This window comes from Clarias gariepinus, chromosome 9, assembly GCF_024256425.1.
Source record: "Clarias gariepinus isolate MV-2021 ecotype Netherlands chromosome 9, CGAR_prim_01v2, whole genome shotgun sequence".
Lineage (NCBI taxonomy): Eukaryota > Metazoa > Chordata > Actinopteri > Siluriformes > Clariidae > Clarias > Clarias gariepinus.
The window spans coordinates 8,094,215-8,121,108 of NC_071108.1; the positions used below are offsets into that span (position 1 = coordinate 8,094,215).

The following is a 26,894-nucleotide window of genomic DNA, read 5'->3' on the forward strand; positions in this document are numbered from 1 at the left end:
TTTTTTTTTATACATACTGTATATTTATAGAAGCACTCTACCGAGGCTAGTGATCTGAATAACTAGACATGCTTTCTTATCAGGGAGCACATAATCTAATATTGGAAACACAATACAAACCACAGCGGTAAAAAAATTACCAGGAAGCCTGAATCCCTTTTAACAAGTAGCACTACATCTTACTCAATTAGGGACGCTTAGCCTTTGTTGTTACACCCCATTTAACGTAATTACCAGCGATTATGACTACACACTCGATGACAAGCTGAAATGAGGCATGACAGTATAAGTATGGCAAGGGCCTGCTGATTCAAGAGCTGTGTCAGAAACATCCCCGTGCACCTCGCACATCTCCCCCCCCCCCCGCCTCATCCCCGTTCCCACCCCCCTACTCCGTGCAGTCTATTTAGAGCAGCGCTCACCGTCCGGCCCATCAGGGAAGCCGAGACGTTTTCATTATTCAGCGCTGCTAAAACGCTTCCCGATATTGCGGGATGAATAAAATATCCAAGAACAATTTTCCAGCGGCGTATTAGCTTAGGATTTTCAATGCCTGACTTGGTCATTATGAAACTGAGGCAGCATCAGTCAGGCTTCAGCGAGGTCCATTTGTCTGCTTTAAGCCAGCTCTCTCGCTGTCGCCGTTAAAACAATTTCCTGTTTGACATACTAGAATAACTATTGATTGAAGGCTTGTATTACCGGAGGTTTGCGCCGTGCATCGATGCCCTCGTCCCGAATATTTTTATCATGTATATGTTCTCTAACAGATATATCGTGGACAAAGCACGTTCGACTGTGGTTTCCTTTCGAGAACATAATTTAAAGGCGATCTATTATGAAAAAAAAAAAAATCACGATATATAAATAAAGCGAAAACATTCTTTGCCTTTAGTTCTGCTGTATAGATTTTCGATTCCCCCCCCCCCCCCCCCTATTGTGACCTCATATAAGAAGAGCCCCTCCCCTGGCTTGTTGCTCAGCTCTGCTGGCGCTGTGTGGCTTGGCAGTAGCTCATTGTTTGGAAGAGAAGAGGAGAGGAGTTTGAGGTATGAAAAAGATGCTGAGGGGTAATTTAGCTGGAACATTATTAGACACACTTTGGGGGACTCTTGAGACCTGAGTTAACTTGATTAAAAAGTAGTAAAATATGGGAAGTCTTAATCAATGTCTAGAGACAGAATATTAAAGGAATACAGTACTGTAAAAAAGTCTCGAGCTGCCGCTCATTCCTTCCTACTGAACTAAAATGAATCAAGTAAAAAAAAAAAATGGGAACATATGTTTTATTGCCACACAATGCCTAAAGATACACAATATAAAAATCTCAGCAGCGACCTCATTTCCCCTCTCGTCTGTTCCAACCACTCAGCATTCAGCATCACCAGTATACTAATCACCGTCCTGATCATCGGTTTCTCACTGGTTCATGCCTTAAGTTAGATGGCCTTTTACTTCTAAATGATCCTTGTGGCTTAACAAACGATAAAATGAAAGACAAAAACTTGCTAAAAATCCAAAAATAAGAGACAAAAGTCCTTCAGGAAGCCTGGACAACTATTTTTCGAGACTTCATAAAAAATACAAGAAGTCTGGCTCTTTAGAAGTAAAATATAAAGACATGGGGGTGGCTCAAGACTTTTACACAGTACTGTAGACCAGCTCTGTTTAACCGTTTTACCACTACTTTGCAAGTGTACTAAGAAAGTGTGCACCTGGACAGCTTCATGTATCTCCTAAACACATTTTAGCCTACATTCCTTGTTATATGACAGGGGAGAACTGACTGGTGGGTGAAACCTGGAAGAGTCCCAAATTTGGGGGAAGAGATTAAATGAACGATTTTGCTGAACATAAAATTACGTGAGATCTTACCTGGCAAAAACCTCAATATTCGAGATGGCGTAGAAGTACTTGAGCAGGTTGTCTCTCTGCACGTACGTCCCTCCGAGCGCAGGCCTCAGCAGTCGTAGCTTCAAGTCAGTAAACGTGAAGAAATCTCTCAAACCTTTCAAGCTCTCCATCCGTGTGTACAAATTGTCCATGTTGGACAGCCTAGGCCCCGCGAAAATGGCGAAACGGTCCCGAACCTCAAACCGCACAATCTTTTCATTCTTGGAGCCCACCCAGCGTGAGTAGCGCTCTGTGCAGATGACCCGAGTTACATTGGTTGCTGAAAGGTTCTCCACCCTCTTGGATGGCATGCCAAATGCCTCCATGCAGTCGTCTGCATAGAATTGGAATGGATGCCAGGTTCGCCCTTTGTCCATCGACTTCTCCAACACCATGAGGGTGGGTCGGCCGTACTCGAAGGTGATCTCAATGTCGTCAGCTACCTCCAGGCTCTTGTTCCAGGACAGTGTGATGTTGGCCAGCAGTGGCTCTGGGAAGCGACTCCATGTCACTGTTTGCCAGTAGGTGATGAGGCCAGTGCGCTCGCGGTCCTGCATCAGCTGTGGTGGGTGAGCAAGGTCCGGAGTAGATGCGTCACATTCATCGCTACACAGGTACGGATTTTCCTAAAGCAGGAATACAAAGACAACATCGGTCAAACAAGGTCTCTCAGATATGGCAAGAAGATTGCAGCAAGATTGCATTGTTTAAACTTACTACAGAATTAAATAAGATCAAGGTACTAAAAATGCAAGGCCTGTTTGATGTTAGGGGTCGAACATTGTAAATTTTTCAAAATGCACTTGTACAAAGGACGCTTAAATCAAACTTTGACTTTTGATTGTGCAGAATAACAGAACACAGTCATCTCAGTAAGTTTTCACTAGTGCCTGAAAAATCATAAAAGCCATGATCAGACTGTCTGCTTCACAAGGTGGTAAAAAGTTATCTGTCGATTTCCAAGGATCAGGTGTTCCACTCGCAGAATGAGAGCCACATCAGTCGGGATTGTCATTCACGGATTTAAGAACGTTTCCACTATTGAAATATTTGACTGCAGCTGAGAGTCTCATCATCGTACCGTGCTTGAAGTCTTCTGTTAACGTCAATCAGTTTTACGCCTTCATTCATAGGGAATTTCATCACGAATTCGGGTTTGACCTGAACGCCCGGTAGTTTAGATACATTGCTATAAAATTCCAAAAAGGAAGTGTCTAAGGCATGGGGGACATGGGGAAATATTTTTAGGTCAACTAAGCACACCAGGACTGATTGTGAAAATGCTGTTCAAGTTCAGCTCTTCTTAATATGTCACCCTGCTTTACGAACAGGCCTGCCCTTCATGGCAGTATGTGGATCATTGGCTTATACTGCTTAATGCTAGATTAACACTGTCCCATTTTTTAAAAGTCTCTGTCATTAGAGTAGTAAAGCCTGGACACATTTGCTTTGGCGTTCTAGTGACATAGAAACGCAACGGATTAGCTGGTGGTCAGCCATGTGGTCACCCTGACCCCTTAATATGTTGGTCCTAGAGATTTACGGTATAACGGCATTCTGTGGAGCTAACAGTCAGATCCAATTGACTTTATAAAGACCTTAATAAAGGGGGTTGGGGGGGGGGGGGTGTTAAATTAAGAACAGTTTTAGTAGCTAAAATATAAGAAGAAAGAGATGGCATGCTGTTATAGGACAATAATCAGCAATTGAGTGCTGTGATGATAAAAGGGTGTTGGGAGTTAAAATTAGCAAGGTCATTTATTTTAAAAATGATATTATGTCCCTAATTATTTAATTAGTAGCAGGTCGCTGTTGTTGTTTTTTTATTTATTGATGAACACCACTTCATATTCATATTTCTATTTATAGAAACATTTTAAAGTGCAGCGCATAACGGTTCAATTCCCACCCAATACCCAAAACCCCAGCCACTGAATGCAGTCCCAAGCCCAGATATAAATGTTAGGGTCCCGTCAGGAAGGGCATCTGGCGTAAAACCTGTACCAAGTTGTGTGCGGATCGGATTGTCTGCTGTGGTGACTCCTTGATGGAAACAGCAGGAAGACTAACTACAACTTTAAGTGCTGACACAGACTAAAGTTTTTTTTCGTAAATGTTTAATGTCTCTTTATAGAAAGCTTCACCAGAGCAGTATATCCCTTTAATTTGTTAAATTGCAACCGTTAATCATCGTAAATGAGTTGTTACTATAAAAACAAGCACATCACCATTAACCTGTTTTATATGTATCTATTACATTTGAGTTATTTATCTGTACCATTTAAGATACAGCCGGATCGCTAACGCGTTCGAATTAAAAGGCGCCGCGGCTTTGTTCCGAAGATACCGATTGCGCAATGGGGCCAATCTGTGGGGGGGAGGGTGGGGTTAAAAGGACATTTTAGAGCTTAACACCGGTTAAGTTATGTCCCGGAGCCAGGAGGCGTGTTTACGAAGATTTAGTGACGACATAACACCATGTGTCCCAAGAAAGTTAGCAAGGTAGCAAGAGGAAAACGGAGCCGCTTTCAGCTTTATTTTTAAAGCAACCGGTGCCGAGAGAAATCATACATTTTAAAAGGTTAAGTGAGGTTTAATGACTATTAATTATATCATATATTATGTTTATATACTATATCATATTTTACATACTTCATTCATACTTCATTTATGTCTTTTCTAAATGTTTGGATTTTTTTTATATGCAAAAATATGATCATAGTGTTGGAAATTGGTAATGTAGGTCATATTTTTAAAACTATTAAAAACATTATATTTAAGACCAGAAACAGTGCCTATAAATCGAATGCTTCCACTATGCCCTTATACAATGTACAGTACTTCAAAGACAACATTAAAGCTTAATCCTGACCGAGTCAGACATCTAATCCTAGCAAAGCGAACCTTAGGTTACCTTTGCTCCTCAATCCTTTACCTTGTACGCTAAATCCATGCCAGCTGCTACACCGGGTGGCTTTTATTCTAAACCCCCAGCACTCACCAGTCTGACAGGAATCCTGTCACTGCTAACAATGTGCAAAGTGGAGTGTTTGACAATACGTTCATTTGCACTCTGGTGATCCACACACACACTAACACTAACACACACACAGTCTGCGGCTATGGCTGTCAAAACACAAAACTGGATAACACAGATTCAATAAGCAAGAATCAATGCGTTGTGCATCAAGCGTGTCTGACTTTCAGGCTGGACAATAATGGTCCATCTATTTCAGCCTCATGCTCTTCATACACTTCTAATAGCTTAACAGTTTACAATCGCATTTGACACGGAAATTAAAGTATGCGTTAACTTCATTTCTGCGCATGTAGTCCAACGTCAGTCGGTTTAGCCGATAAGCTGAGATCCGCCTCGCAAGCGATGCTCGGCTCGCGGCCTCCACTTCTATTTGCATCATACGCAGATTGTCCAAATTGAGCACATGGCCGGATACAAGGTCACACCCCAGTAATATAGCTCTAATTACACTGAGTCATTCCTTCTTCATCTGATTTTCATAGAATCCTCGGCACGGTGTTCATTTTTTAGCAATGACTCTCTGTTATGGCTGGAGAAAGGTTACATCTTATACATCTTCATCCTGTGAAAGATCTGAAGTCTCTGCCAGGAACACTAAGGAGGAGGTGGAAATACACCCTGCATGGGACACTAGTACATCACACACATAGGGGTGATGTAGCGGAGCAAATCTACTTTTTGGAAAGTGCAAACAAGAACCAGATGGAAAATGAGGCGAACATGATTAAGCTCTAGACAATAACCCAAGGTTAAAATAATGAACCATGGGAACCCTGGAGCTGTTTTACTACAGTAACTGTGTTAGTGTTTATAGTTTAATAAACCATATGGAAGTCTAGTTGACCTCCTGCTCAGCGTGTACAAGGCTTGTGCAATGACTTTGGCACGTAGTTTATCTAAAGCTAATTACAGCCATACAGGCTTAGAAAACAATGGTTCTTTTATGGTTCCAAAAGAGCTAATTACAGCAGTTAACCATAAGATAATAACCATTAACATTATGACATTATGACACTGGGGTAGCTCTGGCCCCTCGTGGCGTGGCTCCGTAGACCCACTATGGGTTGCAAGATGGGGCTTCCAAGAATCGGACTTGTTTGTCCGGTGCATCCTATGGGTGCATGATTGGATTGAGATGTAGAGAGTTTGGTTTTTTTTGCCTGCTTGGTCCCATGCACAGCAGGCTGTGGTGCACTGGGTGTTCTGGTGCCTTTCTATCGTGCCCAAATGTACTTTTTTTGGTGACCTGTGCTGCATTGACTTTTCTGTGGGATCAAACCAAATGGGCTATTGTTTTTTTTTTTCTCTTTTCTAGAACAATACTTTTTTAACTATAAAATGACACAAGGAATTAGGCAATTAAGTAACAATAACAACAACAACAGTCAGTTGTTATTTTAAGATATGAAGGTCATGGTGCTGGAACCCATCAAGCACCATGTTGAAACTGGCTCTTATGAAGACCATCCCAGGAAAGCAAGACCAAAACTTAAGTTCATTTAGAGTTACCAGGAGATTATTGCACATTTTGGACGGCTTTAGCATTGGTTGAGCTTTGTGTTAATGTGATGTAATTCTACAGTATGTAGAACTATACGTCTACTATACTGCTATAAGTCTTATAATAATAATAATAATATACGTTATAAGTTATTTACTATTAGGAAAAAACATTTATTAAGGGTTCTTTAAATAGTTACCAGTTCTGTTGTAAGGTTTTACATAGGAGCTTACCTGAAGAAGAGTTCCCTGACAGTTCTTGTTGGTGGTCCCTTCAGGTACTCAGGTTTCCCATGACATTCCAAAGACATGCAGTTTATGCTCATTTGCTTTTCAAAACTGCCTGTAATGTATGATTGGGCGTGTACCCCAACCCAACCCCTGGGTACATCCTGAGATGCCCCTGAAACCCAACATAGCATATAGGAGGACTAGATAATAAAAATGTTTTTTCTTTACTGAAAGGTTGCTTTCTATAGGGTTCTACATGAAAAGTTTAGGGGAAAGTTTAGGATGATAAATAGAATTTCAAGTTTCTAGTACTTGATAGCCAACTGGATTGAGAAAAATTGCTTTTTTTTTTTTCTTCCTAATGCGATTTATTTTTATTTTATTTTTTTACAGCAGTACCATAGGAGAATCTTTTTTTGTTTGTTGGTGCCCAAAGAATCTTTTGATAAATTAAATTTTAACCATTTTGTTGGTGTCACAGGGAATGGAAATTAATCTACTATAAATGTTCCTATTATCTGGAAGGATTTTTGCTGTGGAAACCAATCATTGACTTCAGTGAGTGACTATAAAAATAAATAATAAAGAATCATGGACCTGAAGATTGCTTGAAGAATCGTAATGGCTTTTCTGGGAATCATAAATTATTATGTTCTTAATTGAATCATAAATTATGGTGTTGTGCTAAAGAAGCTTCTTGGGGCCCTTCATTTTTCAGAGCACAGAGATTTTGATTATGATCAATCCACATAATTAGCAGAATTAGACGAATGCATCATGAGACATTACCATGAACAAGTTAATAGCTATAAACTTCTTTCGAGTAATGTAGCTCTTCTTGCCAATAATATCTCGTCAAATGAATTAATTTACAGTTTAAACTAGAGTTTTATGTGCTGCCCTGTTTATATCTAGGTGTATCAATTTTGTCACATATGCTCCAATAAACTTAGCCTAATTATACGTATTAGCGGAGTCATTAGCAGCAGACACCTTCCAGAGGGAATCCCTGAACCTCAGTGAACCCTACAGCTTGTTATGCAGTTTTAGAATCATAAACCTGTTTTTCTTTTTTTTTTAAACCAAAGACCTCAAAATATATGTACAGCGAGAGAGATAGAGGACAAACCAAGGAAAGAAAGCGAAAAAGGAAAGATTTATATCAGTGTGATTGGGCAATATCATCGAATATTATTCACGGTAGTATTTTTATAATGATAATCTCTTAAAACGGTTTTAATAGGTATTAAATCAAACACACCCAATAACATCAATTTGTCAGGTCGACTTTTACAGCAGTTTGTAGGTTTTACAGCTGTTGGACACGATCCACAGAGCGAAATCAGCATGCAGTCTGAAAGACTGGGACGGCGGCAGCATATTTGCTGTGTAACATTAGTCTTCTTCCTGGTGAGGTAGACCTCTTTTCTCCTGCCATGTGAGTTAATTACAGCGACACCACCTCCCTCAGGGCCAGCAGTCATGCAGCACCTCCCAGCATGCAACGTTAGAGCGATACAGCGATCTAATCATACCAAGCTGACAACACACACCACATTATAAGGTAAGCGCCTCCCAAAAAAGCCTTTCCCCAATGGGATAGATTTAGGAGGGGCGTTCGACTCAAACCAGGACTTGTGATGAAATCTTCCATACAGACCTGACCTTGCTCTAGGTCATTTCCTCATGTTTGGGCCATTAAAGGAGTTCCTGGGAGGCCAGCGTTTCAGACGTGAAGCGAGCAATCTGATCACTGAGAAACCTTTCTGAAAATTCTTATTCTCAATGTAGTATAAACATACCCTGCTGAACATCCTTTCATTGTGTTTAGAACTGTCTGACTTTATACTACAGAGCTGAAAGAGGGTAAGAATTTACAATTACACTCTCTGGTGTCATGCACTTTCTCTTTTTGAGTCTGGTTTTTTAATCACATAGTGTTTTTTTTTTGCTACTGATACCTCTGGTTTGCTCATTAGTCTTAGAAGGTCATTTTCATACATGCATGTCATCAAGCTGAGGTGGTCTGGTGGTCTAATGGTCTGGGGCTTGTTCCCACCAAACTGTGATGTGGTCCGCGATAGATATGCCTTCGCATAGAATCGTCGGGCAAATGGGGATCGATTGCACGGTTCCCATAAATGTGAAAGTGACACGGTCCAAACTTAAAATACTATTAGAGCATTCCAAAAAAAGCTACAATGCAATGCAACCATGTCTGCTATTGACCAGAGCACTGGTGCAGTGTCAACCAAGATGCTGTTTCAGCAAGTTCTACAGACAGGGGAATTCAGGGGATTCTGAAGCAACCTGGAACTGCTTAATGCACACTTTACAACTCATGCTCTTGTGTTGCTTTTCTGGTTTGTACTATATTGGGTCATTATCCATCTGTACTGTGAAGCACAGATGTATGCTACTTTTATCAACATTCACATCAATGAACACCAGTGACCCAGTTCCACCATACAGTACGTACCCGTGCATTATTATACCTGCACCATGTTTGACAGATGATGCGGTATGATTTGGATCACAAGCCCTTCCTTTCCTTCTCCACACTCTTACCTTCCTATCCTGGGTTCATCTGTCCAAAAAATCTGTTTCCAGGTTTTCTAGCAAACTCTACTGTATTCTGTCCTTTCTGTGCTTGAGTGTTACTACAGTAGCTAAGTAGTTTGCATTTTGAGTTAAACCCTCTGGATTTACGTTCATGAAGGTGTCTCTTGGTTAAAGACTTTGACAATGATACGCCAACATCCTCCAGAGTGTTCCTGACTTGGCTAGATGTTGTAAGGGGGTTTTTCTTCACCAATGAAAGAATTCTGCAATCATCCACTTTAATTGTCTTCAGTGGCCTTCAAGGATTTTTGTAGATGCTGAGCCTGCCACTGAATTCCTCCTGCTTTTTAAAAAAAAATAATAAATATATACTAGATTGTTAATTTGACCACTCCTTATGTTTCTCTATCATGTTCTCTGAAAGTTCTGCTTTGTTTTTACATTTACCTTTAGGCATTTGGCAGACGCTATTATCCAGAGCGACTTACATTTTTTTTTTTATCTCATTACACATCTGAGCAGTTGAGGGTTAAGGGACTTGCTCAAGGGCCCAACAATGGCAACTTAGTGGTTGTGGGGTTTGAACCTGGGAGCTTCCGAACCGTAGTCCTGATCCTGGCCGGTCAGCGGTAGCTCAGTGCTCTAGTTTTTCTAGCCCTAATGATCACCGCCGTCACTTCTATCAAAAACGCTTTGGACCACATATCGAGAGTTCCCACCAGGTGAGCAGCTACCAATCGCAAATTCAACGTTTGAGATCTTTTATCTTCTTAATTTGTCCTGAAATAACCAAGAAACAGACTATAAACTGTTCTCCTATTACTTGTGGGACAATTTGAATGAATGAATGACTGTAAAAGATTTGATGTTGTGGTTAAACCCCTTAAATTAAATCTGTAAGTCTACAATTACGTGACGATTTTTATCAAATTAGACGAATGTGTCACTGTTTAAATACCCATGCACTTGACTGTATAACCATGTATATCTAGTTCTAAATTACACTGCATTAATTAATAAGTACCTTGAGAGTATGCAAACGAGTTGCTGTACATAAAGCTAAACTGTTTCCCCAATTTAATAAAAGCCTTCTAAGTAAGGCTTTAACATAAAACCAAGATCAGGGATTTTTTAATGGAAATTTTAAAAATAGCATAGTTTTGAGTTGATTCCTTGTAAATGCATAGATACACAGATCCATCTATATTTGTTATTCATTCATTCATCTTCTACACTGCTTATTCTGTATACTGGGTCACAGGAAGCCTGGGGGAAACTTTGAGCACAATGTGGGGTACACCATGGACAGTTCGCCAATCCATAATTTACATTTACACTACCCTGGAACTCCGAGGGTTACTGTTTTAAAAATAACAGAAAACTGTTTTTTTCTTACAGTTTCAACACATGAGTGCATTTTATCTCCTCAGACATTCACATGACATAAATGCCTCTTTTTTCATTCTTTTCACACGTTGATGAAATTCTGGGGTTTTTTTTCTTTTAGGTCTCAATTGCAAACTGTGGGACTCTGTAGTTAAAGGTTGCATCAGGCATGCATATTTAAAAAAAAAAAAAAGGAAATTAAGTTTAATGCAATTTCACATTACCAACAAGCAATAGAGCAGAACCAAAGATATATTCACTTGCACCCTTTTTTGTTACCATAACAACAAAATATGTACATTTCGGATGAAGCACTGTATTATACCAGTGAACAGTGACATGTGGCACCTCCTGCATTTGTGTTAAAAATGTTGGAAATTAGAAACATAATTAAGGTATCATTAAGCAATGTGTTAAATATTATACTGCACTTGCATTAGAATTATCCATTCATCTAGGAACCTCTGTATTGACTATTGTATATATTCTCATTTTTACAACCATGGTTGGACCTCTGGTCAATTTTCACACGTTTACACACTAAGGGCAATTTGGGAACATCAATTAGCCTAATCTCTACATCTTAAGACTTTGCACCAAGCACAGGAAGAACATACAAACAGACCCAAGGTGGGAATCGAACCCAGACCCTGGAGGTGCAAGGTCACAGTGCTAACGACTAAGCCATTGTGCCGCCTGTGCCACCATCCTCTATAAAGTGTCACAAAGGGCCTGGAGAGTACACCAGTTAGAAGACTAAGGGCATGAGGGCTCATTCACACACTACGGCCAATTTGGGAACCCCAATTAGCCTAATCTGCACATCTTTGGACTGTGGGAAGACTGGAGAAAACCCACCAAGCACGTGGAAAACATGCAAACTCCATGCACACAGACGCCAAGGTGGGAATGAAACCCTGGAGGTGCAAGCCACTGAGTGGCCATTAAGCCGCGGTGCCACCATTAATATGATAATGTTTTACTGATTTCCTTTTATGTAAATCTGACAAGGTGCATGGAGAAATGTACTGTATGCCTCTGGTCATGTGACAATTATGTGACAAATAATACTGTATATGAACAAAATGATCAAGGTCAATTGTAATTGTAAACAATTTGATTCAATCTCCCAGGATAGAATTCCCAATATTGTGAGACTTCTGCTATACTATAAATAGTTAGAGCTGTTATGGTAATGTCATCTGCTTTAATAATTCATTCCTTCAGCCTGAAAAATCCCCCAGTAATGAGAAAAACAAAGCGACCAGGTCCTTGCCCTGACTGGACAACGGATTAGCATATGAATCTGCAGTAATTTGAAGAATCCCAAAAGACCTGAAGAGGCACGAAAGATAGGCAGCTGGGGATTATAGCGCACTGACACAAACAGAACAGGATGGGCCTGTCGTCCTGTGGGACCATGGGAAAGCAGGGAAGCAGCAGTCCGGGCCTCATGCAAAATGCATGGGGTGGAGAATACGGGGGGAAAAACTCAAACAAACCTGAACCGGACCTGAGATGTTCCGCTACAAAAGGTTCTCTTAAAGCATATCAGACTTCTTTGGTTTAGTGAGCACCAGTGTGTTTGTTCTTGACTGAAATCTCATAAAATCTGGACCAAATGTTTCCCTTATGTATTGCACTATAGATCCTCGCTCGTCGCTATTTTTAGTTTCTTCTGTGAGCGCAACTTCAATATGGGGCAGGATTACGGCTCAGATGGTACTGCTACCGTTAAGGAAAAAAAAACAAAAAAACAAACAAACATAGCTTTATTCCAGTACGAAGCTCAACATTGGAAGTTTGGGAATGACATCAAAAAAACCAGACGCGCACAGGCGAACTCTTTCCGCCTGTGCTCAGATGATCAGATATGTATGCAGCAAAGGGTCAGGCTTCATCTTTCTGCTTAGCTAAGCTGAGCTCCTGCCTTCACATTCCTCTCACATCTCTCGCTTTCTCCTTCTTCCCCTCTCTCATTAGCCGTACACACAGAGCGAGCTTCCAGCAGGAGCTAACATCACGTTCAGGAAAGAGCAAAGGCGCTGAGTAAAAAATGCAACGGCATCTCCTGTGGGCGCTGAGTGACTGAAATTTCCTTTAAATCTTTAATGAGCCGGAAAGCTTCTCCAAAGAAGCGAAGTTACTGAATCTGGAGGGCTTCTGCTGATCAATTAACTCGCTTTCAGTGAGGGGGGGCACGTCGAGTGTACACACTTTAATAGCGGCTTAATGGAGTAGCAAACATACGACGCGGAATATATGGCTTGCATTACTAGTCGAGCAGAAGGTGGAAGTCGTGCCCTAGTGGGCGTCCTTGAGCGAGTCCTGGTTGGACTTTTTGGACTTTTCTCATAATAAAGGCACCGCTCTAATTGCCGGGACGTCCCCTGCGCTTGCTCTGTGCTCTGTAATATACAGCGTGTAAAATAATAATTTATGGATATTGAGTAAAGCGAGCAGTGCCAGAAGGTCTATGCTGTTTAAAAGTGCTTGGCCCCCGAATGTCTGAATACAGAGTGGTCCGATGATCAGTCAGCTTTTATTGATCTGGGTTGAAAAGTGCTGACACACACACACACACACACACACACATGCGTGTCTCCTACCATCTTTTAAAAGTCTTTTCCTGTGTATGTAGCTGACAAAGCCATCTCAAGTCCACATGGTGTGTTAGTATGCATCATGACTATACTGTAGTGTCTGAGTGAATAGACATCAGAATCTCAATTAACGTGGAAGTTTGATGTTCAGGGTCAGGATGTAAGGAAGCTATCAAATAAATAAAAAATAAATAAAATAGCATGTCTCCATTATTAACAATTTCACACTTTAAATTAGAACTGAATTACATTACACAGCTGGCATTTACATTTCTGACATTGTAGAGCAACATTTAATTTATATTAATAAGAAATCACAATAGTCTCCAAGATCCAGACTGCTTTTTAGGTATCCATTGTCGTTGAAAGACGAGATACAGCTAATCGACTGTAAAAGTTGAAATTTTGAATGCTGGTCTGTTTAAGCAGAGTATACTGTAAATGCGGATGTAACACATACTGTATATGCTAAACCTCTCATGTACTGCTGCCTTTAGATAGAGATAAAGCAAGAGCTGGATCCTACTAGCTTACCAGCACTAATCGAATATATTAAAACAGGTCTAATATATACAGAAAGATTGATTTACACACTCTCACTCACGCACTCATTCTCAATACAACTTATCCTGTTCCTGGCGGGAGCATCCTGAATGGGGTGCCAATCAATGGCAGGGCAGAAGAACACTCACACACACGCAGTCACACACCACAGGCAGTTTGGAAATGCCAATTAGACTAACCTGCATGTCTTTGGTCTTTGGGAGGAAATCCACCAAGCATGAGGAGAAGATGCAGGCAAATCTTGGTATATGATGTCACATTATACGAGGTTACATTAGGGGCAAAATCTAATATCAATACAAATATGGAAAAAGGACCTTTTTTGTCCTCATGTTTTTGGTTTGGACCCATCCGAATGCTTAAAAATGCTGAATAAGTACATTTTGTATAATAGTTCTACTTTAATTGAAATGCACATGCCTTTAAAGAAAAATCAATTTCTGTGGCGTGTAACAGTCCAGTTAGTCAGTGCTTCCCAGCCTACGTGCCACATGGTACCTGGTGAAAGAATGACGTCGCCTAGTGAACGCTGCCCAGACCAACCCTAAAGCACTTCTTCCTTTTATCCCTATACACCAAACGTGTGAATTAACACCCTATCTCTGAAAGCGCTCTGTCTGCATCTTGCTATATAGTAGCAGCCCAGCTGGACAAATCCTCCATCCGATTATTCTGTAATCAAACCCCTGGCTAAGGGCCCAAACCATCAGTTGGTCGAATCTGTAATGGGGATTAAACAGCATGTCTGTCCTTTAGCACCCTACCAAAACATGACCAATTCTAAACATTTAAGGTTGTGCTATAAATCATTCCCCCATAATCGAAAAATGGTGTCTGTCTTAGGGAGGGCTCATGTTGTTTACTTTTAAAGCATTTTCATTCAATTATGCACCAAAATCATAATGCATGTACTGTACCATGTGGTACATACAGTAAACATAAAAGTACAGAAAGCTATAGTCATCAAGGTACCAAGAAGAAATGCAGGTTATTATAGTTTTTTTTTCCCCTGAACATGCATAGTATGTTAATTTGTTACGCAGCACAGTGAGCATGTTAACCCCATAGTGATATGCTAACCTCAATCACAGAGCTTCTACACCATGTAGTATATCAGTGCAGTCAGTGTATAAGTATAAATCATAGCTGTCCAGTGTGGGTGTTCTGTCTGAGGAAATCCTAGCCCCAGGAATGATGTTTTAGTAAGTTATTCAAGTCCTGCAATACGCCCCCAGGCACAACGGAGACTTTACACTTCGCATTTCTTCGCCTCAGGGCATGCTACGGTACCAGAATCTGGTGGTTTAGTGGCATTAATGTAGGCAGGTTGTCCACAAAGCAGTTCCCAAATACAGGATTTTATACATAAATAGTATGACATATATATATATATATATATATATATATATATATATATATATATATATATATATATATATAGTATTTTTTATTGAATGATGTAAGCAATCTCTCACATGGCTACCTACTGTATGTCCTATGTCTCAGGTTTTTTCCCTCTGTAACAGCAGTTCTTTAGCTCTTCCAGCTGTAACTTAAATAAGTTGTACTGTATATTAATGCACATCTTCTAATAATATAAATTCTAAAGTAACTATAAATTCACACAGACTTATATGGAGAACAATCTCCGTAATGTATGGTTAATGATAATAATAAAAAAATATGTGTGTTATAAAATCAGTGATTAAATTAAATAGGGCTTATTAAATGTTTGATTTAACAAAAAAAAAAACAAAAAAAAACATATAGTTGTTGCTATGTTAAATACATCCGTCACCACAAGAACATTTTTAAGGACAGAGGATTTGGTAGCATAAAAAAGCAGTTTTTTTATTATTATTATTATTATTATTATTACTTACTATAAAAAAAGGGGGCCTAGTAAAGAAACGACTGTCTATGTTTATGTAATCTACTTCGTTACAGGGGCTCAGAACTTAGATTCTATAATATTAAATGTAATTAGAAGGAGTGTTCAGGTCAAACCGGGACTTTATTAAAAAAAAAAAAAAAAAACACTTATATAAGAGTAAAAACTACCTTTATTCTTTTATATAATCCCCTGCTACACTAATGCACTTATCCCTGCATTTCACTAGTGCTTGGATACCGTTAAGGTAAAAACAGTACACCGGAGCCATAATGGAACTGACCGCTTCACAGTTGAAATGCTGGCTTCCCAGGAACTCCTTTAAAAGCCCTGTCATTTATTAAAAAAAAAAAACACACACACACACACACACCAAAGGCGTTCTGTTTTTGCAGGACAATGCACAACCTCATATTGCCCAGCGCACCACTTGTACATTACAGGAACTCAGCTGGGAGTTATTGCCACGTCCCCCGTACAGCCATGACCTCACTCCAAGCCATTTCCACATGTCTGGTTTATTAAAGGACTCTAAAGTGAACTCAAAAGTGTGTTCTATTATAGAGCAATCAAAAAGTCCCACTTTGACTCGAACGCCCCCCTTTTATAAACTATTAAACCGTTGGTAAGTTATTGTGATGTAAGCGAAATAAAACACTTCGGGATATGACATCATGCGCGGATTAGCAACTGTGCGATAGTAATAACACCCCTTTGTTAAATATTTCCTTTAACATCACACCACTCCTTTCTTAATACATTCCAAATCATGGATGATCAAACGCTATTCCGCCTCCCTACTAAACAGCCGGTTGTATATAGTTCACTTTCAGTGCACAAACGTGGCACGGCACCAGCGCTGTCACAATATCACACATGGTGCTGCAGCGAACATGGCTTTTCCATTAAGCACACTTATGAATTATAATCCATTTCTCAGGAAGGAAATAAGATTACAGGCGAACGATGATGGCTGTAGGAGATAGCTGCCATCGCTACCATTCCATAATCGCCTTCAAGAAAACCACACGATTACAGTCCATAAGGGACTTTACACATTAGATATAGATTATTGAACAAGGTAAAGCAGGTTTGTTACCTTTGCATGTGATAAAAGGTTCTTGCAATGTTCCCCTGCTTCATTTTGAAACATCTGTATGAATCCTATTCTCTTAAGTCATTATGATGTTAAGTTTAGTCTGTGGTTTGTGTGCTTGTGTCTACACACGCACGCATATGTGTGTGTGTGTGTATATACATGTACTCTATTTCATACTCTAAATTCCATTTAACAGCCTTAAGGCTTGTCAGATTTGTCACTGACCCCCAAGGAGTTTTTTTTTTCTCTCTCTCTCTTTAACCAAAGAATTTAAAGGAACTCTTTTTTTTTCTAAAATTTTAATGAAACCGCATCATGCCCATGCTTCCAAATGAAGCTCCAGAGTTTTTCAAGGACTTTTCAAGCACACTTCTTTTTACACGATACCTCTCCTGTGTGCAAACCAATGCTTCATTTACATTCCTTGAATACATCTGAGTTTTTCAGGCTGGATAAATTATTCTCATTGATTATACTTAGGGCAGTGGGTGTCATGTGCGAGTACTGATCTGTATGTGCGCTCTTGGGTGGTGGTGGTGGTGGTGTTGGGGGGGGGGGGGGGGGGGTCATAATTTTAAATCATGTGGTGTATTAAAGGTGGTCTTTGACCTTGGGGGACATTTGGCCGGTCCACATGAGAAATTATTATTATTATTATTATTATTATTATTAGAAATAGTAGTGGTTTTATTTAAGGATGCATGATCTGATTAAAAAGTCACATTGCGATTATGATGGCATCATTTGTTCAAACTGATTTATATTAACGAAAAGAAAAGAATGGAGCTCACATGTTTCTGAAATCCCTCTTACACAACCTGACCTTCGCTAAGTAACATGTGACAGCATCTGTGATTTTCTTGCCTCTTCAACATTTTCTCATTTGGCATGCAGCCTGCAAGTACTTCATATTATTTATTTATATTAAGATTTTGAAAAAGCACCAAATTAGCCTTTTCTGGTCACCAAAACCACACACACACTCACCACTAGTTTAAAACAAACAACGCATAGATGACTAGTTGATAGTTTTAGCATGAGGCTCTATGAACCTATAGATCACTATATTTCATGTATAACCCCTGAAATATAAAAACTGACCATGCAAACATTAGCCGTGACAGAAACGCACCCGTTTTGTGATTTGATAACTGCACAGGTTCATGCCACAATTTCAGTTTGTATCCGATAAATTGTGCAGCACTGCTGTCAAAATGTTTCCTTCTGGATACTGAGGTTAAGGTTAAGGTTACACCTAAGGTTAGGAATTAATAATCATATCCGTCGGTGATCCATGTGTGTGCATCAATGGATTATATTCTTTTATTTGTTTAACGTAGAGTCAGCATATTCCATTTCCTGTTTTTTTTTTTTTTTTTTAATTAGTATTTCTATTTTATACAATTTTTCATAAAATCCATATATATAAGGTTAGTGGCCTGGAATTAAGACCCACGGACCTAGAGCGCTTATTTAAAGATGAAATAAGTGTTCATTCAAGACTGCATTTCACACAGGGCTTAGTAATATGATCAAATTATATCAGTCATGATTGCTTTCATCACTTTTCTGACAATAACACAGGTATTGTTTCTAAGTTTATACCTATTTTTTTAAATTCAATATTATATGCCGATGATGGCTTATTAAAATGTGCTTTTGTGCCAACCTGGGTTTTTTTTGTGTGTGTGTTTGGCAGGCAGTCTGATGTATTCTTGGCAGGGTCAGTGTAAATCTGGAGCATTTTTCTGGAACAAGGAAATACACCCTGGATGGGACCCCGAGCCATGACAGGACAATATAGAAACACACATACAGTACACATTCTCCATAGAAATGAAATAAGTATACTGAAAGGTCGGAGTGCAGTGGGGCTCTGCTTTTATTGTCTACTGTAGCCTCTGTGGACCCCCATTTTTTTTTTACTACAGGTCATTTGACCTTGAGCCAATATTTCCACCAACTATGACAACTGTGTGTGTGTGTGTGAGTAAGTGAGTGAGTGTACCAGGGTGCAGAAGCGCTCAGGTGGGTCTCCGCACGTGATGTCTGGTGGCTCCACTCGGATCTGCATAAAGTCCTTCATGGCTGCAGGTCGGGGCTGACAAGCGTAATACTCCCATGTGGGCCCGTCATCAGTGCTCACCAGCGACTTACAGATGTCATACTGGCCCAGAGTGATGAGCACACAGTGCAGGAACAGGCAGACCGGGAGGAGCATGGTGTGGAGCGCTAGGACGGACCAGGACCGGGTGTTTGGGGCGGGGCAAGTGGGTGAAAGGGGTGGAGCCTGTCAGCATCGACACCAAGAATGTTTCATAGTTTATTAGCTGGTTAGTCATCCACTGCTTGCTCACTTTTTTGCCTGTTAAGGTGAGGGCTGCCAAATAAGAAAAATAGGTTGGAACTCTTTTCTGGTAAGACAGGATCTAAAAAGTTTGCTTCTGACTTAACAAAAAATCCATCAGCTGGTGGTCCTCCATATGATTTTCTTCATTAATGCTTTATTCAGAAGTCAGTTAAGTCAGAACAATTATGCAATGTTTAATGTCATTAAAAAAAATAAAGTCTTGTGCTTCCCTAAACCAGGATCTTGATCAAGTCTCTCGTCGTTTTTCCCGTCTCTGAACAAGGTGTCCCATTTATGGAAACTGGATATGAGTCAGGTCCATTTACTTTGAAAGGTTCGCTGTAGACTGCTAATGGGAGTTTTGCCAGGAATAAGGAATCATCTTCACGGTCCGTATGGTTTTTAATGCTCACGCTTGTAAAATTTCCGATGTTTATGTCCGTCGGATTTCCGAGCTGCGTTCGATCTGCTTCATTTCCACTTTCTGTCTGAAAACTGATTAAAAAAATAAAGTAAAAATGAGACACAATGTACACTCTTTGTAAAAATGTACTATATGAAACTATATCATTCATTTATATCTCTTTAGAGAATTTCTATACCTAGCTTTAAAGGTATATTCTACAGTATATGGTGCACTTACTGTACATACCATAAAGGTACAAAAAGTAAAGCAACAAGGAACAAGGTACTGTTTAATACCATCGTTTTTCTAGGAATGTTCGAAATCCCAAGCCACTTCAAAGCGCACAAAGTTCACACCGCTCAGAGGCAACATGCTGTCTCTGTCCCAGATCGCATTCTCTACTATACTGTATATTACCTGGATACTATATCACTGTAGTGCAACATACAGTGGATAAAAAATGTATTTTGGGTCATAATCAATTGCGATAATGATTATGATAATGATTTACTGATTGCTCATCTGGGAAAAAGGACTTGACGAAAAAATGCCAAAAGAAATGATAAAGCCTATACATTACACACAAAGGTAAGCAATGAGGGAGAAAATGTGTTTAAAATAACTTGGTATTTTAAGCATTAGAAAGTTTAACAGCCTGCAAAACATACAGTATGATGTCACATGATGTGTTTCATATTTTCCCTAAATATCCTATACATCCATAAATAAAAAAAAAAATAAAAATGTGGTTTTCCTTGTTGTTTTGCATTGGATGATTACTAGTACATATTTTAAGCCTTGAATATGGAGCTTTCACCTGGAAAAGTAAATGTGGGGCATCTTTAATTAGCAACATCAGTGGTCCAATTAATTATGGACATTGTCTTGTACAACCATCCCAAGTGGATTCCCATCTCATGCCCAGTGCTCATCGTCCAATGGGCATCCTCGGTGGTACCAGCACATGCACAAGTAAAAAAGTAAAGTGCTACCTTTCCTTTCTATTTCTTGGCATGTAACTTGAACAGCTGATATTTGTTGAATCATATGCAATAAGCTGTCGATTGGAAAAGAAAAAACTTAACAAAGAGTCTCACTATATATATATATATATATATATATTTTTTTTTTTTTAAGATGATAGAAACGCATCTGTGCGTAAAAAACGCTCGCGCGGGTTCAGGGTTAGAAAAAAGTTAGGAGCAGGTGATGAATAAAAAAAAAAAAAAAGCTGCAGCACTTTGTAATCTCAAATCCTCAAACTTACCCTGTGAGAAGATCTGTCCGATCATCATGTCCGCGCTCTGTTCCACGATTTCAGCGCGCATTGAAGGCAAGATGAACTTCAGATGATGCGTAATCCCTTTCCACAAGCACTTAAACACGATGCTGTGCAATTCTCTGCGCAGATCTGCAACACATTGTAAAATACTGCCTATATATATATATATGTATGTGTGTGTGTGTGTGTGTATGTGTGTGCGCGCATGTGTGTTTTTTAATATAAATATATATATATATTGTTCAGCTTTAGTGTTTCGGCTTAGTTTCCGTCCTGCATGTGCGCTCAAGGACGCACAGCGCTCGCGTTACGCAGGAGCATCCCACCCGCTTCTGATCTCTCCATCCTCCTCCTCCTCCTCCTCTTCTTCTTTCCTCCTCCTCCTCCTCCTCTTCCTCTCCTTCTTCTTCTTCTTCTTCTGCCCCCTTTCTCTCACCGCATCTTCTGCTGCTCAAGCCTGCAGTCTAATCAGACGCTCTCCCTCTGAAGCCAGGTGTCTTTTTCCCCGTGTGTAAGGCTTTGAAAGTAAGTCCACTTCCTAGTGCTCTCTAGCTTACAGTCTAGCCTTCTTGGCTCAGTACTCAAAGTTTATCTGCCGGCTGGAAGCCTGGAAGCGTCCCAGTGGAAGATCAGGCATCCCGCCCTGCTTAAAGGGCCACAGACAAATCTCACATCCCTGCGCGCGAAGCAGAAGAAATAATCATATAAAAAGCACAACTCTCTCTCTCTCTCTCTCTCTCCATCTCTCTTTTTCTCTTTTTTTCTTTCTCTCTGTGAACCATTTCTCTATTTGTAGTTTGCATATGCAATAATAATGCATATGCAATAATAATGCACACAACAATACATAAATATCAGGAATGTTATATATATTACATGATGTGCATGCGTGTGTGTGTTTCTTTTTATTAATATTTTTTCATAGCTGTTTTATTTCATGCAATTTTAACCTTCCCACTTTCAAGATTCATCGCGATGTTTGCCGACAATTCATTGATGATCGGTTTCTTCTTGTGTGATCCGTTCACATGATCCAGTTTATGATGCTTAAAACCTGAATAGGGCCCAATCAGACATATGACGTCATAGTGTGTGATTCTTTACATATGATATTTTAATCTGATTAATTTATTTTCTCGTATATGTTTTATGCAAGATTATTTTGTGATTTTCACCAAATTATATTTTGTTGTTGTTTTCACTGGTGATTTCTACACAATTTATTTAAATATGATACGTAATTTTTTTTTTAAGCATGATTCATTTCCATATATATGATTAGGACATATGATTGGTTTTGACTTGTGATTCTTAGGCATGATTTATTTTCTACATAATGTTTGCATATTATTTGTTAAAATGGTATTGAGATACTATTTGCATGTACAGTATAATAACTTAATTCTCACACTTTTGGGGGGGGGGGGGGGGGGGGGGGGGGGGTTGCTTGGGGGGCCTGAAGTCTATCCCAGGTAGGGCATGAGGCGGGTTACACCCTGGACAGGGTGCCAGTCCATTATTTGTTTGTTATAACTTGTGATTCTCACTAGATTCATTTTACACAATATTTTTTGATTTTTAATTTTTTGATTTTTGATATATTATGATTCTTACATATGATCCATTTGTTTGCATGTATGATTCATTTTTTACTTTTTGTTTACTTTGACTAGCTTATCTTCTCATATATATTTTTACACATGATTTATTTTGATGTGATTTTCACCAAAGTATTTTTTGGGTTTTTTTCCATGTCATTTTTCCACAGTTCATTTTAAATATGATTCATTTATTTGATTTCATTATTCATTATATTTCACAAGTGATTCTTAGACATGAGTAATTTCCACGATGACATATGACTGGTTTTCACTTGTGATTATTACACAGGATTTATTTATTACATGATTTTTTGCATATTATTCATCAACTCTGACATACCCTTTAATACAGTATGTATAATTATCACTCACTCACTCATTCTTTCATTTATCTTCAATACCTTTTCATTGTGTATACTCTAAAGGGTTCCGGGGGCCTGGTGCCTATCCCAGGAGACTTAGGATATGAGGCGGGGTACACACTGCACGGGATACCAATGGCACACACATACACACACTAACCTGAAGGAAACCCATCAAGCACGATGAAAATGTATAGTCATATTTTATGTCTTTTTTTTTTTACCTATAATTTGTTTGTTGTAATTTTGATTCTTACACAGTTAATTTTACACAATATTTTTACAAGTGAATCATTCATTTTCAAATGATTCTTACACATGGTTCATTTTCATATGATTTTTACACCTGATCCATATTTGCATTTATGATTCTTATATTTGATTTATTCTTAGATGATCTTTGACACACATTTTATTTTCACACATGATTTTTTATTGATTTTTCTTTTATTTATGATTCTTAAATAATATGCATATTACATATTATAATTAATTTGTGCATGATTTTAACCTATGATTGAATTGCTTTTACTTATCATTATGAAATGACTCATTTTTCAAATAATTTTAATGTTTTTGGTTTTGATTCTTACACATGATTCATTTTTCACTTGCTATTCACATACAGGTTATTTATTTTCACATGTGATTCTTACACATGAGTCACTGTTTGTGCATTTTTGATGAATTGATTTCACATTTAATTCCTAGACATCATTTATGTTTTAAGTGTTTTTTAAAAATGTATGATCAATTTATATTTAAATGTAATTCTTAAACATTATTAATTTTTTTTACATGATTTTTGGTTATGATTAATTGATTTTTACATATAATTTTCACACAATTAATTTTTACGTGATAGTTATTTACATATACATACTGCATATTCTGTTTATTTTCACAGAAGTCTTAAATAGGATTAATTCATTTTTATAATTTTGCCATTTTCATATGGATTTTCCCCCATATGCTTTCTTACTGTATTTTATGTTACATGTTATTTTTTTTAGATATACATTTTTTCTTGTCAAGTTTTTTTTATGTTTCCATGTGACCCTACACAGCATAAGCAGTATAGACAATAGATGTATGAATAATTGCACACTTCAAAGTAATATAAATAACTAAGTAAAACATTATTCAGTATTACAGTGGAGCATTTGCAGTGCTATAAGAGCCCATTAAGAGCTGTTATTGACTCTCAGCAGAGTTGTACTCTATTGATTTTAAATAAAAGTCTCTTAAAGGGGGAAAGCTAAGCTAGTTTTAATGTGTATTTAAATTTGCAGATGTAAAACCTGTTTTTTATATCATATGAATTTTTCATATGCAAAAAGAATAACATTCAGGAAGCAGACATGGAGGTATGAGGCCCTCAAAGGTGATTCATTGTCCATAAGGGCCAGTAATGTCATTTAAATTGTTTTAATAAAGGTACAATACGACCTCAAAATGAATCTCTAAAATGCATTTATGGGTTGATTCGTTTTCAAAAGTTCTGCTTGGAATCTTTACATATTGGAAAACTGTAGGGTTCAAAACATTTAAAGCTCCCCTTAACAAAAACAAACAAACAAACAAACAAACAAACAAACAAAAAAAAAAAACTCTTGAGGAAACTATGTTTTATTAAAGAGTACGTTCACGTGAAGCTGGCATGGTGTTGCAGAGGGTAGTGTTGTGGTCTTGCAGAACCAGGAGTTCTGGTTCAATTTAAAATTCAGGTTACTGCCTGTGGCAAGTTGCATGTTTTCCTTGTATGGGTTTCCTCTCAAACACCAAAAACATGCAGAAAAGGGGTGCTATAGGTGCTAGGGATAAATGTGTGCACACATACTGTAGATCAGTCATTATGGCCACCTGCCTAGAATTGTGTAGGTCTCCCCTTTTTCCTTCATAACAGTTGTGTTCTGACACGTTTTGGGTCAGACCAATCTATTGGATTGGACTACACAAGCCAGCCTTCTCTCACCATGTGCATCAGTGAGCCTAGGCCACACATGACCCTGTTGCCAGGTCATTGGTTTTCCTTTCTTGAATCACTTATGGTATTTCCTGACCACAAAAGCCTGGGAACACCCCACAATTTGGCTCTTGTCAAAGTCTCAAAAATTTTTTCTGCTTCCATCACCCTGATGGATCACAAGCTTACATCATCTATACCTTGATCAGAAATAACATTCCCATCCTGTACCCAAGATTGTGTTTCGAAGATTGGCTCTGGACCTTAAAAACATGAAGAGCTTTAAACCTGGGGGTCAATTCCCCATCGGAAGCATAAGGAAATCTGGGAAGAAAGGGAAAAATACAACACGAACATACGTAGACTCCATACAAACAACAACTCACGCTCAGAGACAAATTAGGAACTTTGAAAACTAACATGCTATAGTTTATTGTGGGATCTCTGGAAAAGGGGAGACATACTCAAAAGTAGGCAGGTGGTCATAATGTTAAGGCCTATATATATATATATATATATATATATATATATATATATATATATATATATATATACCTAACACATATGGCAGTCCTTTTCAACAGTCATTTTTTATTTGTTTGATTGTTTTTGAGATGTACCCAGAATTTATAGCATAAAATCTCATGCTTACACAGTGCAAGGAGGAAAAGGACGAGCAACTCGTCTTGGAACTACAACTCCCAGGGTTAGTCGGCGCAGCGGATGACGTCATGTACGCGACAGATTTTTCACTGGGGAAACAACAGCCATGGCGGATGTTATGAATGTCGGTGTGAATTTGGAAGCTTTTTCTCAAGCAATTAACGCCATCCAGGCGCTTAGGTCGAGTGTAACTAGAGTGTTCGACTCACTTAAAGATGGAATGAAGAACAAGGAAACGCTGGAAGGACGAGAAAAGGCGTTTATTTCGGACTTTCAGGACAACTTGCAGGCGGTGAATCGTGACTTGACGTGAGTTCATAACAGCTCTGGTCTGAGTTTATTCCAACCTGCAGGCTTTTATACAGGTCTTAGAGCATCCGAGTTGTTATTATGTCATTTATTGAACTAAGATAAAACAGTTCTTTGATTAGTTTCATTCTTCACAGTGCTGTGTTAATGTTACAGGATCATTGGATTTTAATTGGAGTTAAACCATTTAATTCCAGTATAATGTGTGTGTGTGTGTGTGTGTATATACACACACAAATCACCATCATAGGTTTTAAATACACTACATAGCAACTTACATTTTCCTACTACTATACATTAAAAAATGTATAGTAGTAGAAAAATGTAAACACACACACACACACACACACACATATATATATATATATATATATATACATATATACATATACATATATTTCCACCCATATTTTAAAGTAGACATGGGAATCACCAGGGAGCACTCGATACGATACGATACGATATTATCACGATACCTTAGTGCTGATTTGATTTGCGTTGTGATTCTGTAAGTATCACTATTCAATAAATATCCTGTTTCAATATTACATCATGGTGACACGGTGGTTTAGTGGTTAGCACGTTCCTTGCGCCTCCATCAATAGTTTTGTATTTCAGGGTCCGGGTTTGATTCTCAACTCAGGTCTGTGCTTCTGGGTTCTCCGGTTTCCTCCCACAGTCCAAAGACATGCAGATTATTTTAATTTTTGTTCCCAAATTGCCTGTAGTGTGTGAATGAGTGTGTATTTGCCCTACGATGAATTGACACCCCGTGTGTTGCTGTATTGGTGTACCCCGCCTTGTGCCCTACGGGATAAGGCGGTGTAGACGATGAGTGAGTGAGTGAGCGAGTGATATAAAAAAAATTATTTCAGTTGCCACTTGTAGGATTATAGAGGAACAGCAACATTCTCAAATGCAAATGTATATGTGAAAAAATTAATTGAAAAAATTGTATGCATGAATCACCACACAAAAGTATTTAAAAGTCTGATCTGTAGTTGAACTTTTCAGTTCCTGTACAACAGTGGAACAGCTCATTAGGGGGTGAATACTTATGCACAGCACTGTACATTGCACTGAATTGCACAGTGCTGAGCGTACAGTAAGTATTCACTCAGATTGGAACTCTTTTCTCTGAGTACTCCGGTTTCCCCCACAGTCCTAAGACATGTAGATAAGGCTA

The 26,894-nt window shown here is 38.7% G+C and overlaps 2 protein-coding genes across 2 annotated transcripts in view; one reads left to right on the forward strand and one right to left on the reverse strand.

Moving 5' to 3' along the window:
- The window catches only part of ntng2a (netrin g2a), a 78,374-nt gene extending 57,255 nt beyond the window's left edge, over nucleotides 1-21,119 (reverse strand). Inside the window, exons 1-3 of the mRNA XM_053503252.1 lie at nucleotides 20,793-21,119; nucleotides 18,778-19,614; nucleotides 1,876-2,519 (exon numbers count right to left, since the gene is read on the reverse strand). Coding sequence (XP_053359227.1) covers nucleotides 1,876-2,519; nucleotides 18,778-18,990 — 857 coding nt within the window. The 5' untranslated portion in view covers nucleotides 18,991-19,614; nucleotides 20,793-21,119. The remainder of the gene's footprint in view (nucleotides 1-1,875; nucleotides 2,520-18,777; nucleotides 19,615-20,792) is intronic.
- Nucleotides 21,120-25,500: 4,381 nt separating this feature from the next.
- The window catches only part of med27 (mediator complex subunit 27), a 71,129-nt gene continuing 69,735 nt past the window's right edge, over nucleotides 25,501-26,894 (forward strand). The window contains exon 1 of the mRNA XM_053504718.1: nucleotides 25,501-25,708. Within this exon, the coding sequence (XP_053360693.1) occupies nucleotides 25,506-25,708 (203 nt within the window). The 5' untranslated portion in view covers nucleotides 25,501-25,505. The remainder of the gene's footprint in view (nucleotides 25,709-26,894) is intronic.